Below are 14,537 nucleotides of genomic sequence, written 5' to 3'. Positions count from 1 at the left end.
CTTGTAGTTTACTTAGACCCAAAAAAACATTAACATCTAGTGTTGGTGTATTTTTAATTGAGGAATGGCTCAGGCTGCGAAAGATATTATCTTGATGCAATTAACTGAGGCCTCACAAATGATCGAAATACTTAGTACTCTATTGTTTTTTGTACAGTCCAATTATTTTGAAAATAAAATAAAATTGCGTAGTTATAGTAATGCATATCTGCCTTCATTTAGGTGACTCGGTTGGTTAAAGAAGGTACAGGGAAAATTACTTTGGCGATAGGTGACGCTGCAAATGACGTGGGCATGATACAGGAGGCTGATATTGGTGTCGGAATTAGTGGGGTTGAAGGAATGCAGGTTTACAGTGTTTTTTTTATGGCTAAAATTTCAGCTGAGTCATAGAGGGCTCTTAAATCATACAAGTGGAAAACACTGAAAACTAGTGTACTAGCAAGCTGCTCACTTTTCCCTTTTTTACTATTGCAGGCTGTAATGGCTAGTGATTTTGCCATTTCTCAATTTTGTTTCCTCGAACGACTTCTTGTTATACATGGCCATTGGTGTACAAGAGGATAGTGCAGATGGTGAGTTTTAGTTAACACTAAATTGATGGTTTTGAAGGAAATTCACTTTGTTTATGTATTCATTCTGTGTGTTCAGATCTGTTACTTCTTCTACAAGAACATTGCCTTTGGCCTCACAATCTTTTATTTTGAGGCTTATACTGGTTTCTCTGGACAATCAGTGTTTGACGATTGGTACATGTTATTGTTCAATGTCATTCTAAGAACAGAATCAAACTCCTGAAAACAAAAACCTTCATATCAATTACTTCTCAGCCATTTGATTCATCCTGTGTTTATCTTTGTTTTTTTCTCCCTCTTTTTGTTTATTTCTGTCCACACATTTTGATAAAGACATTTAGAATGTTATCTGCAATAGATCCAAAAACTAAGATGCTCTTTGAAGGCTTCTCCAATTCTTGGAATCATCTGAGAGGCAACATAATAATAATAAACTCTGCCTTATTGGTTTGATCGGTCGATAGAAATACTCGCGTTTAAGTGCCTCAGGCAATTCAATCATTCACCAACATGCTCACAATGGAGGCACTACTTGTGCTCATTGCTGCATCAATTCTTTTCCTCCTCGTCTTCCAAACTTCTCGGAGAAACTCAAAGCCAAAGCCCAGTAATATTCCGCCCGGAGACATGGGTTGGCCTTTTGTCGGAGAAACTCTCATGTTCATGAAGCCTTCTTTGTCAACCACTGTTGGGGATTTCATGGAGCAACATATGGCAAGGTTTGTAGTAGCTTTGCTATTAAATTTTCGATCTTTGCTAGATTCTGAAGTGAATTCGGTTGTAGATTCGGGAAGATATTTGTGTCCAACCTCTTTGGCAAACCCATAGTCGTGTCGGCTGAGCCTGAGTTGAATCAGTTTCTGTTCAAGAATGATACAAAGATGTTTGAGCCGGGCTGGCCTAAATCTTTTTTAGAAATTGTCGGGAAATCATCCATATCTTTCTTGGTTGGAGATGCACACAAGCATATGAGATCGATCATTGTTGAATTCTTGAGCACTGAGAAGATTCGAAACTTATTCTTGCAAGATATGGAGAACATGGCTTCCTTCATTATGAGTTCATGGAAGGACGGCACTACAATATCTTCTTTGGATGAAGCGACCAAGGTAATCAATCACGTTACACAAGTTTGATTCATTTTTTTACATCATGAATACACAAGAAAGCTCCGCTTTGCTTTGAAAATTTTCAGTTTTCGTTTTACATCATGGTGAAGAACATCTTGAGCATCGGACCAGAGGATCATCTGATCGAGAGATTGCGAAAAGAGTACAACACATTCACAAGAGGCCTTGTTTCTTTTCCACTCAAAATACCCGGTACAAGATATTGGAAGGGTCTAAAGGTAGGCACTAAATTACTCAACATACTTATCGAACTACCAACGACAATTATGATAAACTTTGTGGCTTCAACTACATGAATTTGACTCCCTTTGTGGTTGAAATGTTCTAAATTTCTTGCTCTGAGAAAGTCGAGGAGAATTCTCCTTGAAATTCTATTCCAAGAGATAGAAGAGAGGAGAATAGCGAGCGGCGACAAAGGAGGATCAAAGAAGAAGGATGACTTCCTTGGTTGGGTGATCAAGAACACAGACTACTCTGTTGAGAAGATTGGCGACATGATGCTGCATACTCTTTTTGCAGCTCATGATACTTCCTCCAGAGCCATCTGCTTGATGATCTATTTCCTTGACAACTGCCCAAAAGCCATTGCAGAACTGAAGGTAGCCAAACAAAACAAGCTTAAAAAAAAAACGCAAAAATCAAACTTATTTTGATAGTTTTAGTGTGTGCCTTAATTCCATTAGGAAGAATTTGCTGGTGTGATCACATCAAAGCAACAAAGCGGAGGGAGTAAACTGACCTACGAGGACTACAAATCAATGAACTTCACTCAGTCTGTAAGTTCACTTAGAAGCCACATAGTACTTGTCGTATTCAAAGCAGTGGAGAGATAAGGCTCGGAGATGTTATTGTTTAGGTTATCAGTGAGACATTAAGGCTCGGAAACATTGTCAGCCACATCCAGAGGAAGGTGTCCACAGACATCCACTTCAAAGGTGAATAAACAAAACACTGAACAATAAAAGTGAAAATGAAATTAACTTAGTCCTGCAAAGCCTTTTTCAGGTTTTCTGATTCCAAAGGGATACCATTTCGCTGCCCACTTCAGTGCCGTGCACTTGGACCCGGAGCTGTTCGAAGACCCTCACCGGTTCGATCCATGGAGGTGGCTAATTGTGAGTGCTTTGCGAACTGTGTCTGTTCATTTGAGGTTGGTGGATTTGGACTGAAATTGCATGTTGAGTCGTGTTGTGTGGTTTCAGGGGTCTTCTTGTGGGCTGAAGAGGAGGAGCAGCAGTGAGTTCATGCCGTTTGGTGGGGGAGCACGGCACTGCCCTGGGGCAGAGATTGCGAGGCTGGAGATGGCAGTCTTCCTGCACCACCTCGTCAGGAACTATGACTGGGCTGTGGCTGAACCTGACCGCCCCATGAAGGTGCCCTACGTTGACTTCTATAAAGGTCTACCAATCAGAGTTCGTAGTGTGACTAATTGACGACATGAATGCCAATTCATGTGGTGGAAGCCTATGGAAGATAAAGGAGATATGGTTTCTTAGGATACATGGAAGACAATTGTATGCACTTAAATAATCCTTTAAAGGTATTGGCGCCCCAGTCAGGGTGCTGGTAATTCTTTTTTGTTTTTTGTTTTTATTTCTTTAGGGTGGGGTGGTATAGTAGTTAAGATATAGGATATTATTATATGAGATTTTAGGGTTAAAATTTGATATATCCGATCATATCTTTTTCTATATCTTGACTACTTGTACTAATAGCCAGTAATTATCTGTGATTTATCTCTTTCATATTAATATACGAACAGGATGACGAGATCACTAGGAGCGAACGAATCATCTTTTTTTGAATGATAAATATATTTTGAAAGATAGAACTTGCTACAATGGTAAATATATTTTGGGACTCCTCGTCGTGCATCAAGAATTTGACATATAAGGAGTGCCAGAAATTTACTTTGGATTTCAATCCATTGGGACTGCTGGATGTGAACTGTGATGTTATGTGATGGCCGATAAGAATTTTTTTACGGTAATTTACCAAAAGGCGTACTAGGTTTAATGTATTTACCAAAAGGCGCATCACGGTTTTGTATTTACCAAAAGACGCAGTTTATCAAAATCTATTCCCAGATTACCCCTCTAGCTAACCTGGCAACCACCTTTTTCAAACACATTTTTCCAAGCATCCAAGCCGAAATTAGAATTGAAAAATAATTTGTGGTTCGGATGCACGTCTTCTCACCGTCTCTCTCCCTCCATCCCTCTGCGTGGTGTTATAAACTTGAAAGAAATATAAACCCTGCGCTTGTCATTACTGCTCGTGCTGGTTAGCGGGATTGCAATAGACCAGTTAGGTTTATGGCATAATGGCGTAAGAGTTTCTAGAGGAGACCAAGGACAAATTAAGTTAAGAACGTCAGTCGAGAAGGACAAACTTCTTGCAAGAGGAAATTAGTAGAAGCACACATTTAAAGATTTAGACATGTATGTATTGATTTTTCTTACTGTAAATTAGGGTATTGATGGTAAATAAAAATAACAGTATTGGTGGGAAGGGTGGCGGCAAAAAGTGTTGTTATGATTTATTTTGGTTGTGTGGGGAATAATATTCAACAACACCTGAATTATGATGTAATAGAAGACTTAATCGATTTAAGTCATGTTAGTTTCTGACATTGATAGTTAAGTTTGGCTAAATATTATTTATTTTTGGTTTAGGGTTTAATCAGTGGTGGTCCTAGTTTACAAGAAGTATATCCTTCAAAAGGGGCCTGATATCTATGATACCAGTTGGCACAGAACAGTGCACAACTTTTCTGAAGGAGACTTTTAAAATTGATCTTATTTAATTTTTTTGATCAGGCCCCTGTTAGAATGTTTGGAGTTTATATTAGGGGGAGATAGATTCAAGCTTTATGAAACGATACGATACCAGGCCCACGTTGGGCCTGATATGCACTCATATCAGGCCCACGTTGGGCCTGATATTGAAGTATATCAGGCCCAACGGAGGCTGATTATATTTTATTTTATTCCCAGCACCTATAGAGCTTTAAATAAGGATTTTCCAGCATATTTGGAGTCCTAGCAACTCCAGATTACCACTCGAACTGAAATGGGTCGAATCAGAGGTGTCTAGGTCCATCAGTGGGTTTTGACCAAAACCCACTGATGGTCCTCCCCTACTTGGATTTACCTGAAATCACTTTCCCTGTGAAGTTCTGACTGGGGATAAGGTATATCTGGTGTCAAAACGTATTTATACCCCATTTATAAGAAGGCATTGCTCCGTGTCAGTTAGCACGGAACAGTGCACAACTTTTCTGAAGGGGACTTTTAAAATTGATCTTATTTAATTTTTTTGATCAGCCCGCTGTTAGAATGTTTGGAGTTTATATTAGGGGGAGATAGATTCAAGCTTTATGAAACGATACGATACCAGGCCCACGTTGGGCTTGATATGCACTCATAGCAGACCCACGTTGGGCCTGATATTGAAGTATATCAGGCCCAACGGAGGCTGATTATATTTTATTTTTTTCCCAGCACCTATAGAGCTTTAAATAAGGATTTTTCAGCATATTTGGAGTCCTAGCAACTCCAGATTACCATTCGAACTGAAATGGGCCGAATCAGAGGTGTCTAGGTCCATCAGTGGGTTTTGACCAAAACCCACTGATGACCCTCCCCTACTTGGATTTACCTGAAATCACGTTCCCTGTGAAGTTCTGACTGGGGATAAGGTATATCTGGTGTCAAAACGTATTTATACCCCATTTATAAGAAGGTATTGCTTCGTGCCAATTGGCACGGAACAGTGCACAACTTTTCTGAAGGGGACTTTTAAAATTGATCTTATTTAATTTTTTTGATCAGGCCCCTGTTAGAATGTTTGGAGTTTATATTAGGGGGAGATAGATTCAAGCTTTATGAAACGATACGATACCATGCCCACGTTGGGCCTGATATGCACTCATATCAGTCCCACATTGGGCCTGATATTCAAGCATATCAGGCCTAACGGAGGCTGATTATATTTTATTTTTTTCCCAGCACCTATAAAGCTTTAAATAAGGATTTTCCAGCAGATTTGGAGTCCTTGCAATTCCAGATTACCACTCGAACTGAAATGGGTCGAATCAGAGGTGTCTAGGTCTATCAGTGGGTTTTGACCAAAACTCACTGATGACCCTCCCCTACTTGAATTTACCTAAAATCACGTTCCCTGTGAAGGTCTGACTGGGGATAAGGTATATCTGGTGTCAAAATATATTTATACCCCATTTTTAAGAAGGTATAGCTCCGTGCCAGTTGGCACGGAACAGTGCACAACTTTTCTTTTCGACCCTATGGAAGGGGACTTTTAAAATTGATATTATTTTATTTTTTTTATCAGGCCACTGTTAGAATGTTTAGAGTTTATATTAGGGGGAGATAGAATCAAACTTTATGAAACGATATGATACCAAGCCCACGTTGGGCCTGATATGCACTCATATCAGGCCTGATATTGAAGCATATCAGGCCCAACGGAGGTTGATTATATTTTATTCTTTTCCCAGCACCTATAGAGCTTTAAATAAGGATTTTCCAGTAGATTTGGAGTCCTTGCAACTCCATATTACCACTCAAACTGAAATGGATCTAATAAGAGGTGTCTAGGTCCATCAGTGGGTTTTGACCAAAACCCACTGATGGCCCTCCCCTACTTGGATTCACCTGAAATCACGTTCCCTGTGAAGTTCTGACTGGGGATAAGGTATATCTGGTGTCAAAACGTATTTATATCCTATTTATAAGAAGGTATTGCTCTGTGCCAGTTGGAACGGAACAGTGCACAACTTTTCTTTTCCACCCTATAGAAGGGGACTTTTAAAATTGATCTTATTTAATTTTTTTGATCAGACCCCTATTAGAAGGTTTGGAGTTTATATTAGGGGGGAAATAAAATCAAGCTTTATGAAACGATACGATACTTGTGCGGAAGCAAGTATGTCAGGGTGACCAGATGCTCGCATGGAGGACCAAAGCAGGTCAAGGTGACCGGATACTCGCAGGGAGGCTCGGAGCAGGTCAGGATGACTGGATGCTTGCGGGAAGGCCTGAAGCAGGTCAAGGTGACCGAATGCTCACGGGGAGGCCCGGAGTAGGTCAAGATGACCGGGTGCGGATGCTTGCGGGGAGGCTCAGAGCAGGTCAGGGTGACCAGATGCTCTCGGGAAGGCCCGGACCATGAGAGTAATTGTGGTCCTTCGTTTGAGGGGAGAATTGTTGGGGTTCAATCAAAGTCCCACATTGGAAAGATTTGGTAAAGACCATGGGGTTAAAAGGATGCATGATATTTCTATTGGTACGAGGCATTTTGGGTAGAGCCCAAGAGCAGAGTCATGAGGGCTTAGGCCCAAAGTGGACAATATCATGCCATTGTGGAGATATGTGGACATCCTTTAGCACAACAGATACAAATGATTCAAGATCTTCATCTTCGCTCGACCTGGCCTTTGTTGCTTTGTAATATTTTTGGCTCTCGAGTTTTCTTTTGCTACATTGTGTATAATATCTATATATGCTTGTATTGAAGAAAAGTTTCGTGGACAGGGCGGATTAGCTTAGGTTTGCATTTACATGTGTTGTTTTCAGTTTAATTTGTCGTACAAGTGTCGGCCCCTTTGTCGATATGAGTTCCTTGTAAAGCCATTTGATCCTGTTTGATGGCGTGAAGTTGGAAAGTCGGGGAGGTGGTAGTTCCGCTGACTGGATGAAGACCTCGCTCCTTTTCGCAAAACAAAACCAAAACAAGGGAAGAGGTCCTTGGCGTTGGCCCTCCGACGTTCAAGTTAGGAATATAAGAAGAAGAGAAAGTGAAAGTACTAAGGACAGAGATTCAGTTTGCCTTTCTTCATACTTGACATACTCTTTTATACCTTTCTGACCCTCTATCTTCCTCTGTTTAATTATATTAATTATCGACGGAAGACATATTTGTCTTGACTTCTTCTCATTTAATGATAGAGAGAGTGTTTTCCTTTATTTTCTCTTTCCCTTATTAATTATCTGTCTTTTTCTCTTTTATTATTTTATCGGTTCATTTTATGTACAATGCCAACGCCATATCAGGAGTCGGACGGGTAGCCCGCTCGGCTTGAGGTCCTGGCCCACTTAGCTTGCTCTCCTGTCGCCCGAGTTGACTACACTGGTTTACTAAGATGGTTGACTGGACAATGATTCTTCCGATTGGCTGATGAATCGCTTCCCACTCGGGTGCACCCGAGGCTTACTTAAGCCCTGACGTTGACCGCTTTGATTTTGACCTACACTGTCGTAATTGACTCATGTCAGATAGACTCTTCTTTATCACCGCATCATCATTCTTGAGCAAATCGGCCATTATAACGATATATTGTTCATAAATATTAAGGCCATTTTTTTCTCTCCCTCTTTTTGTTTATTTCTGTCAACACATTTTGCTAAAGAAATTTAGAATGTTATCTATGATTGATCTAAAAACTAAGATGCTTTTTGAAGGCTTCTCCAATTCTTGGAATCATCTAAGAAGCAAAATACTAATAATAAACTCTGCCTTATTGGCACGACTGGTCGATAGAAATACTCGCATATAAATGCCTCCTTAAGCAATTCAATCATTCACCAACATGTTCACAATGGAGGCACTACTTGTGCTCATTGCCGCATCAATTATTTTCCTCCTCGTCTTCCAAGCTTCTCGGAGAAACTCAAAGCCAAAGCCCGGTAATATTCCACCCGGAGACATGGGTTGGCCTATCGTTGGAGAAACTCTCATGTTCATGAAGCCTTCTTTGTCAACCACGGTCGGGGATTTCATGGAGCAACATATGGCAAGGTTTGTAGTAGCTTTGCTATTAATTTTTCGATCTTCGCTAGATTCTGAAGTGAATTCGGTTGTAGATTCGGGAAGATATTTGTGTCCAACCTCTTTGGGAGACCCATAGTCGTGTCGGCTGAGCCTGAGTTGAATCGGTTTATGTTCAAGAATGATACAAAGATGTTTGAGCCGGGTTGGCCTAAATCTTTTTCAGATATTGCCGGGAAATCATCGATATCCTTCTTGGTTGGAGATGCACTCAAGCATATGAGATCGAACATCGTTGAATTCTTGAGCACTGAGAGGATTCGAAACTTGTTCTTGCAAGATATGGAGTATATGGCTTCTTTCGTTATGAGTTCATGGAAGGATGACACTTTAATATCTTCTTTGGATGAAGCAACCAAGGTAAACAATCATGTTACACAAGTTCGATATCGACACGAGAAAGCTTCCAATTCACTTTGCTTCGAAAATTTTCAGTTCTCGTTTTACATCATGGTGAAGAACATCCTGAGCATCGAACCGGAGGATCCGCTTATCGAGAGGCTGCTAAAAGAATACAACACATTCACAAGAGGCCTTGTATCTTTTCCACTCAAAATACCCGGTACAAGATATTGGAAGGGTCTAAAGGTAGGCACTAAACTCAACATACGCCCTTTATGGTTGAAATGTTCTGAATTTCTCGCTCTTCGATATCATGAGAAAGTCGAGGAGAATTCTCCTTGAAATTCTGTACCAAGAGACAGAGGAGAGGAGAATAGCCTGCGACGACAAAGGAGGATCGAAGAAGAAGGATGATTTCCTTGGTTGGGTGATCAGGAACACAGACTACTCTCTTGAGAAGATTGGCGACATGATGCTGCATACTCTTTTTGCAGCTCATGATACTTCCTCCAGGGCCATCTGCTTGATGATCTATTTCCTTGACAACTGCCCAAAAGCCATTGCAGAACTGAAGGTAGCCAAACAAAACAAGCTTAAAAAAAAATTAGGCAAAAATCAAACTTATTTTGATAGTTTTAGTGTGTGTCTGAATTCCATTAGGAAGAATTTGCTGGTGTGATCACATCAAAGCAACAAAGCGGAGGGAGTAAACTGACCTACGAGGACTACAAATCAATGAACTTCACTCAATCTGTAAGTTCACTAGGAAGCCACAGTACTTGTCGTTTTCAGAGCAGTGGAGTTAAGGCTCGGAGATGTTGTTGTTTAGGTTATCAGTGAGACATTAAGGCTTGGGAACATTGTCAGCCACATCCAGAGGAAGTTGTCTACAGACATCCACTTCAAAGGTGAAAAAGCAAAACACTGAACAACAAAAATGAAATTAACTTAGTCCTGCAAAGCCTTTTTCAGGTTTTCTGATTCCAAAGGGATACCATTTCGTTGCCCACTTCAGTGCTGTGCACTTGGACCCCGAGCTGTTCGAAGACCCTCAGCGGTTCGATCCATGGAGGTGGCTAATTGTGAGTGCTTTGAGACTGTGTCTGTTCATTTGAGGTGGGTGGATTTGGACTGATATTGCATGTCGAGTTGTGTTGTGTGGTTTCAGGGGTCTTCTTGTGGGCTGAAGAAGAGGAGCAGCAGTGAGTTCATGCCGTTTGGTGGGGGAGCAAGGTACTGCCCCGGGGCAGAGATTGCGAGGTTGGAGATGGCAGTGTTCCTGCACCACCTCGTCAGGAACTATGACTGGGCTGTGGCTGAACCTGACTGTCCCATGACGGTGCCCTTCGTTGACTTCTACAAAGGTCTCCCAATCAGAGTTCGTAGGCTGACTAATTAAGAGGGGTTTAAGGATTTAGGGTTTTGATTGATGATTGTACTTGTCATTTGTCAATGTCAATTCATGTGTTCAAGCCTAAGTTGAAAAAAACAAGAGTTGAGAGCAGATTTTTTTTTTTAAAGTAATTCAGATAATCAGCTTTTACAAGCTGATTAATTTGAACAGAAATTGTCTACTGTCATTAGCATAAATTAGGAATGAATGTAAGACATTTTGTGCACTTACTTAAAAGTATTTAATAGTTCGAAGTTTTATGAGTTCTTATATATTTACCATAAAGTTACAACTATTTCATTTTTTTGGTAAAAAAAAATGGAAAGAAAAATGAACGTCGGAACTCTCAAGAAATCTCAAGGCAATAGTGGGTCCAGAGGCGGGGCCCACAAGGCGGACCAATTGGGTGCGTGCGTGGTACGTCGTCTCTCCGAAATCGCTGGGAAAGACGAAGGAGAAGAGGAAGACCGTCGCCTGTTCTCTCTCTTTCTCTCTCTCTCGGTATCTCTTTCGCTCTCGATGGCGCTCTCCTCCGGAGTCTCGAGCAAGCTCTTATTCCGATTGCGCGGCGGAGAACCTCGAACTGCGACCGCTCATCGGTCTTCTGTTAGGTTTCCCCGCTATTTCCGTCGCCGGAGCTTGGTCTGTCGATCGTCGCTTGCTTCAGGTATTTGTCCTAGAATCCCTCTCATTTTTATGGTTTCTATGGCAACTAATAATTTGATCCCTTGTGCTATACATGTTTGCCCCTTTTGCTCATCTCCTCATACGACTGGTTTTCTTTTCGTCATTCTTCGACAATTTACTTTAGTTGAAAATCCTAGCTTGACTGCATCTTTGTCTCTTTTCAAATCGTAGCTTGATTATGCCTCCGTTGATATGAGATAAAAATTTGTTGTGCATCAAATAGCTTTCTGATTGACTCAGTTGGTACCTCTTTAGGATTGAGAGCTTTTGTTTTTTTCGAGGTCAGTAGGAATTTTAAGATACGGAAGCTAAAGTACGATAGCTAATTAAAGGAGAAGCACGTGAAAAAGAGAAGAAAACGGTTATCATGTTGTGAATAGCTTTTTCCTAGTTGTTTTGTTGGTATGATGGTAGAAGCTGCTCACTTTAAAAATCCCCTGTTGGGAACATTGTCCATGTTTTGCATGTCATCCTAACATTTTGAGAACAATTTCATCTTAAACTCAACAGTTTCAGATGGGTGTTAAAGACAAATTACTAAGTTAGCTACTTTGGCTATGCTGTACCCTAGTGATATAGTATCATATTCTTGTGATGGTGGCTTATGACTAACTTTTTCTTTCAAGAGTTAAGAAGCTATATCAATCTAATGCTTCATGATTGCTCTTATGCTCAGCACTCAGGTGATACTTTGCTATATCAATCTAATGCTTCATGATTGCTCTTATGCTCAGCACTCAGGTGATACTTTGCTTGTTTTAGTTTCTAGTTGCTTTCTTGAGCATGTTTTGACAACAATGACTTAAGAATCTAGTTAAACTTTCCAATTCGTGTATATATATATTATCAATTTTGCCTTGGAGGATTATTATTACATTCATCTATCCTGCTCTTAACTTAGTCTCAGGTAATCATTAATTGAGGGTTGGCTTGTAGAATAATACTAGTACATGATCATTTTGGCGCGATGTGATATCTAATTCCCAATGGTTGGTAACTTCTAGTCAAAAGCAGGTCAGATCTATGTGTAGATTCAGGCATTAACAACCTTTGTGGGTGTGTTGCCTATCTGTCACTGTGGTTCACCTGTTCATACATAGGCCTCTCTCTTCCCCGGCAAAGATATCGTTGTGTTCTTTTATTTTTCCAAACTTGGGGACCTTAATATCAGAATATCCTTCAAAAATCTTCCCATCTTTCTAAGAATCCATAAGGCTGTAAAAAGTGTTGCTATGTGCCATATAGTTGCATCAACGAGGAGTGCGTATGTGGATGCATATAATGTAATCTCATCAAAAGAATATTTAAAATTCCTAGTATTGATAAAGTTGTTATTGATTCCACATATGTTTTCCACTATAATAATTTGTGATGATACAATTTTGATCCAAATTATGCAGAAAACAGCGAACCTTCCTGACTCTGCAACCTTTCTTCTAGTTTCTTTCTAGTTACTACAGTGCGGAGTAAACTTGTAAATACCTTTTTCATATCTAATAATTTGAAGGAAAACTGTTCTCTAACCTCAGCATCATATAGCCTTGCAAACTCACTCCCTTATTTCATTTGAACATTTGTATTTTTATTATTTTTTACTGGTATACAATGTTCTCTAAATGCATCTTGCCTCACTAATTAGGTAAAAGAAGATGTTCACATGCTATATGATGAGTTGCTGATTTGTATCAAAGAATTTTAATTTAACTCAAATGGACCTGATTGCAACACAATTTTCTCTTTTCGTGCAAGCATCTGATTAATCAGGTGGTAATTTCCTGAGTTGAATTTGTTCGTCACATTATCAGTTCAAGCCCATAGTATTGTTTTGTACTCGGTGCTGCTCTGCCCTTTCCACTAATGGATTTCAGATGCCTATGCGATAAATAAACAATGGTGTTTTCTTTTACCTATATTCTTTATGTTGCCTAAGTTTTAATTTCAAAAATTTGCAGCTGTTCCACAGTCTGGTAGCGTTGCTCCTGCAATTTCATTAACTGATAAAGCATTAAACCATTTGAATCAAATGAGATCTGAACGCAAAGAAGATCTGTGCTTGAGAATTGGAGTGAGGCAAGGTGGATGTTCTGGCATGTCCTACACTATGGAGTTCGAAAACCGAGCTAATGCACGGTCTGATGACTCAATCATAGAATACAATGGCTTTGTGATCGGTACGTTCTTTCTGCATTTTAGTCCTTGAAGGTCTTAATTCTCATTGTTACTTGAGACTCAAACAGATCAAATCATAATTTGGTTATGTGATATAAACTCGAACTAACGATTGTCTCTCGTGTTGCTTGATGATGCAGTATGCGATCCCAAGAGCTTACTCTTCGTATACGGGATGCAGTTAGATTTCAGCGATGCACTCATAGGTGGTGGCTTTTCATTTAAGAACCCTAACGCAACACAAACTTGTGGCTGCGGCAAATCCTTCGCCGCGGAAATGTAGGAAATGTAGAGTGTGTATCTTCACTTGCTTATCTGCATTTGCCACTGTTGAAGGCACGTTGAAACCTGATGGGTTGCAAGGAAATTTGGCTCAATGTTTATTTTTACGGTTCTTGTGCATCTCTTTGAGTTTTGTTCCGTTGTTTGGAAATGATATTTAGGTCCTATCGTTCTAGAGAACAGTGAAAATTTAATAATTAACTTGTGCAACTTTAATTATTTTAATTAACTTCTTTATATTATGACAGTTTAATCAAAATTAATTTAATAATATTTGATTAATTTTAAGTAATTTAATTAACATTTAAGCAATTTTAATTATAATTGTTTGATAAACAGCACTGAAATAGTATTTTAGAAAAGAATGCACTTTTGATGATAATAATAAACATTAAAATTGAGTCCAGATTTTTTGTTTTAAAAAATATCAGGGATAGACCCCTTATAATTATAATTGGAATATAGTTATAATTCGGTCATAATTAATTATGATTTCTCCTAAATTTTCTCCTTCCGATTATAATTTGAATTAAGATGAATAATCAAAAATCATTCGAAGACTACTCCTGCTCAATATCAGATTATCTGACCACTTATCGATTTTTAAATAATCTTCGATTATTCATTCTGACTCGTGCTATAATTTAAGAGGGATGATAAATCTTAAAAGAAATTATATCATCGTGATCTGATAATAATTATAAATGATTAGTCCACTTAGTTTTTTGGAAACAGAGGATCTGTCGGTTAATTCGATCCTATCTGTACAGGCACTGTCCCAACTTCTCATATTTAGATGATGGAACCTACATTTAAGTAGTGGGTCCCACCATCTTATTGTGAGAGGTTAGGACAGTACCTGTACAGATAGGATGAAATTTACCGGATCTGCCCCCGTTAAAATTTACCATAAAGAGTTAAATGAGAACTATAGGAAGAGCTGGCGCTTCGATCAACCACCCGAACCTTCTCGAACCGTGTGGTCCTTTCGGTCCGACCGGCGAAGCATTGGCGACTCGTATACCCGCCGCCAGTCAAGGGGGGCGTGTCCCGATCGACGGCTAAGATCAGTTCTGTTCATCTGAACCGCCGATCTCAAAGTCCCTCCGA

At 39.7% G+C, this 14,537-nt stretch overlaps 2 protein-coding genes across 4 annotated transcripts; both read left to right on the top strand.

The window, feature by feature from the left end:
• Nucleotides 1-494: 494 nt before the first annotated feature.
• Nucleotides 495-3,396, top strand: LOC122014363 (cytochrome P450 90B2-like). Of its 3 annotated transcripts, none has more exons than XM_042570580.1 (8): nucleotides 977-1,294; nucleotides 1,360-1,684; nucleotides 1,795-1,923; nucleotides 2,053-2,304; nucleotides 2,389-2,481; nucleotides 2,562-2,640; nucleotides 2,711-2,820; nucleotides 2,908-3,396. In XM_042570580.1, exons 1-8 carry the CDS (start codon nucleotides 1,086-1,088, stop codon nucleotides 3,136-3,138), a joined length of 1,428 nt encoding a protein of 475 aa, XP_042426514.1. In that variant the 5' UTR covers nucleotides 977-1,085; the 3' UTR covers nucleotides 3,139-3,396. The 3 variants fall into 3 exon arrangements, 2 of the variants coding, with proteins under 2 accessions (XP_042426514.1, XP_042426513.1); XM_042570579.1 differs by having other exon boundaries at nucleotides 980-1,294; nucleotides 1,771-1,923; XR_006120651.1 differs by adding an exon at nucleotides 495-575 and having other exon boundaries at nucleotides 652-1,294; nucleotides 1,771-2,304; nucleotides 2,389-2,640; nucleotides 2,908-3,184.
• A 7,271-nt stretch (nucleotides 3,397-10,667) lies between these two features.
• On the top strand, nucleotides 10,668-13,534 carry LOC122016793 (iron-sulfur assembly protein IscA, chloroplastic-like). The gene is made up of 3 exons (XM_042574192.1): nucleotides 10,668-10,956; nucleotides 12,929-13,147; nucleotides 13,286-13,534. Exons 1-3 carry the CDS (start codon nucleotides 10,809-10,811, stop codon nucleotides 13,426-13,428), a joined length of 510 nt encoding a protein of 169 aa, XP_042430126.1. The 5' UTR covers nucleotides 10,668-10,808; the 3' UTR covers nucleotides 13,429-13,534.
• The last annotated feature ends 1,003 nt before the right edge of the window (nucleotides 13,535-14,537 follow it).

This window comes from Zingiber officinale, chromosome 8B (assembly GCF_018446385.1).
Source record: "Zingiber officinale cultivar Zhangliang chromosome 8B, Zo_v1.1, whole genome shotgun sequence".
In the NCBI taxonomy this organism is placed as follows: domain Eukaryota; kingdom Viridiplantae; phylum Streptophyta; class Magnoliopsida; order Zingiberales; family Zingiberaceae; genus Zingiber; species Zingiber officinale.
This window is presented reverse-complemented; position numbering and strand designations above follow the sequence as displayed.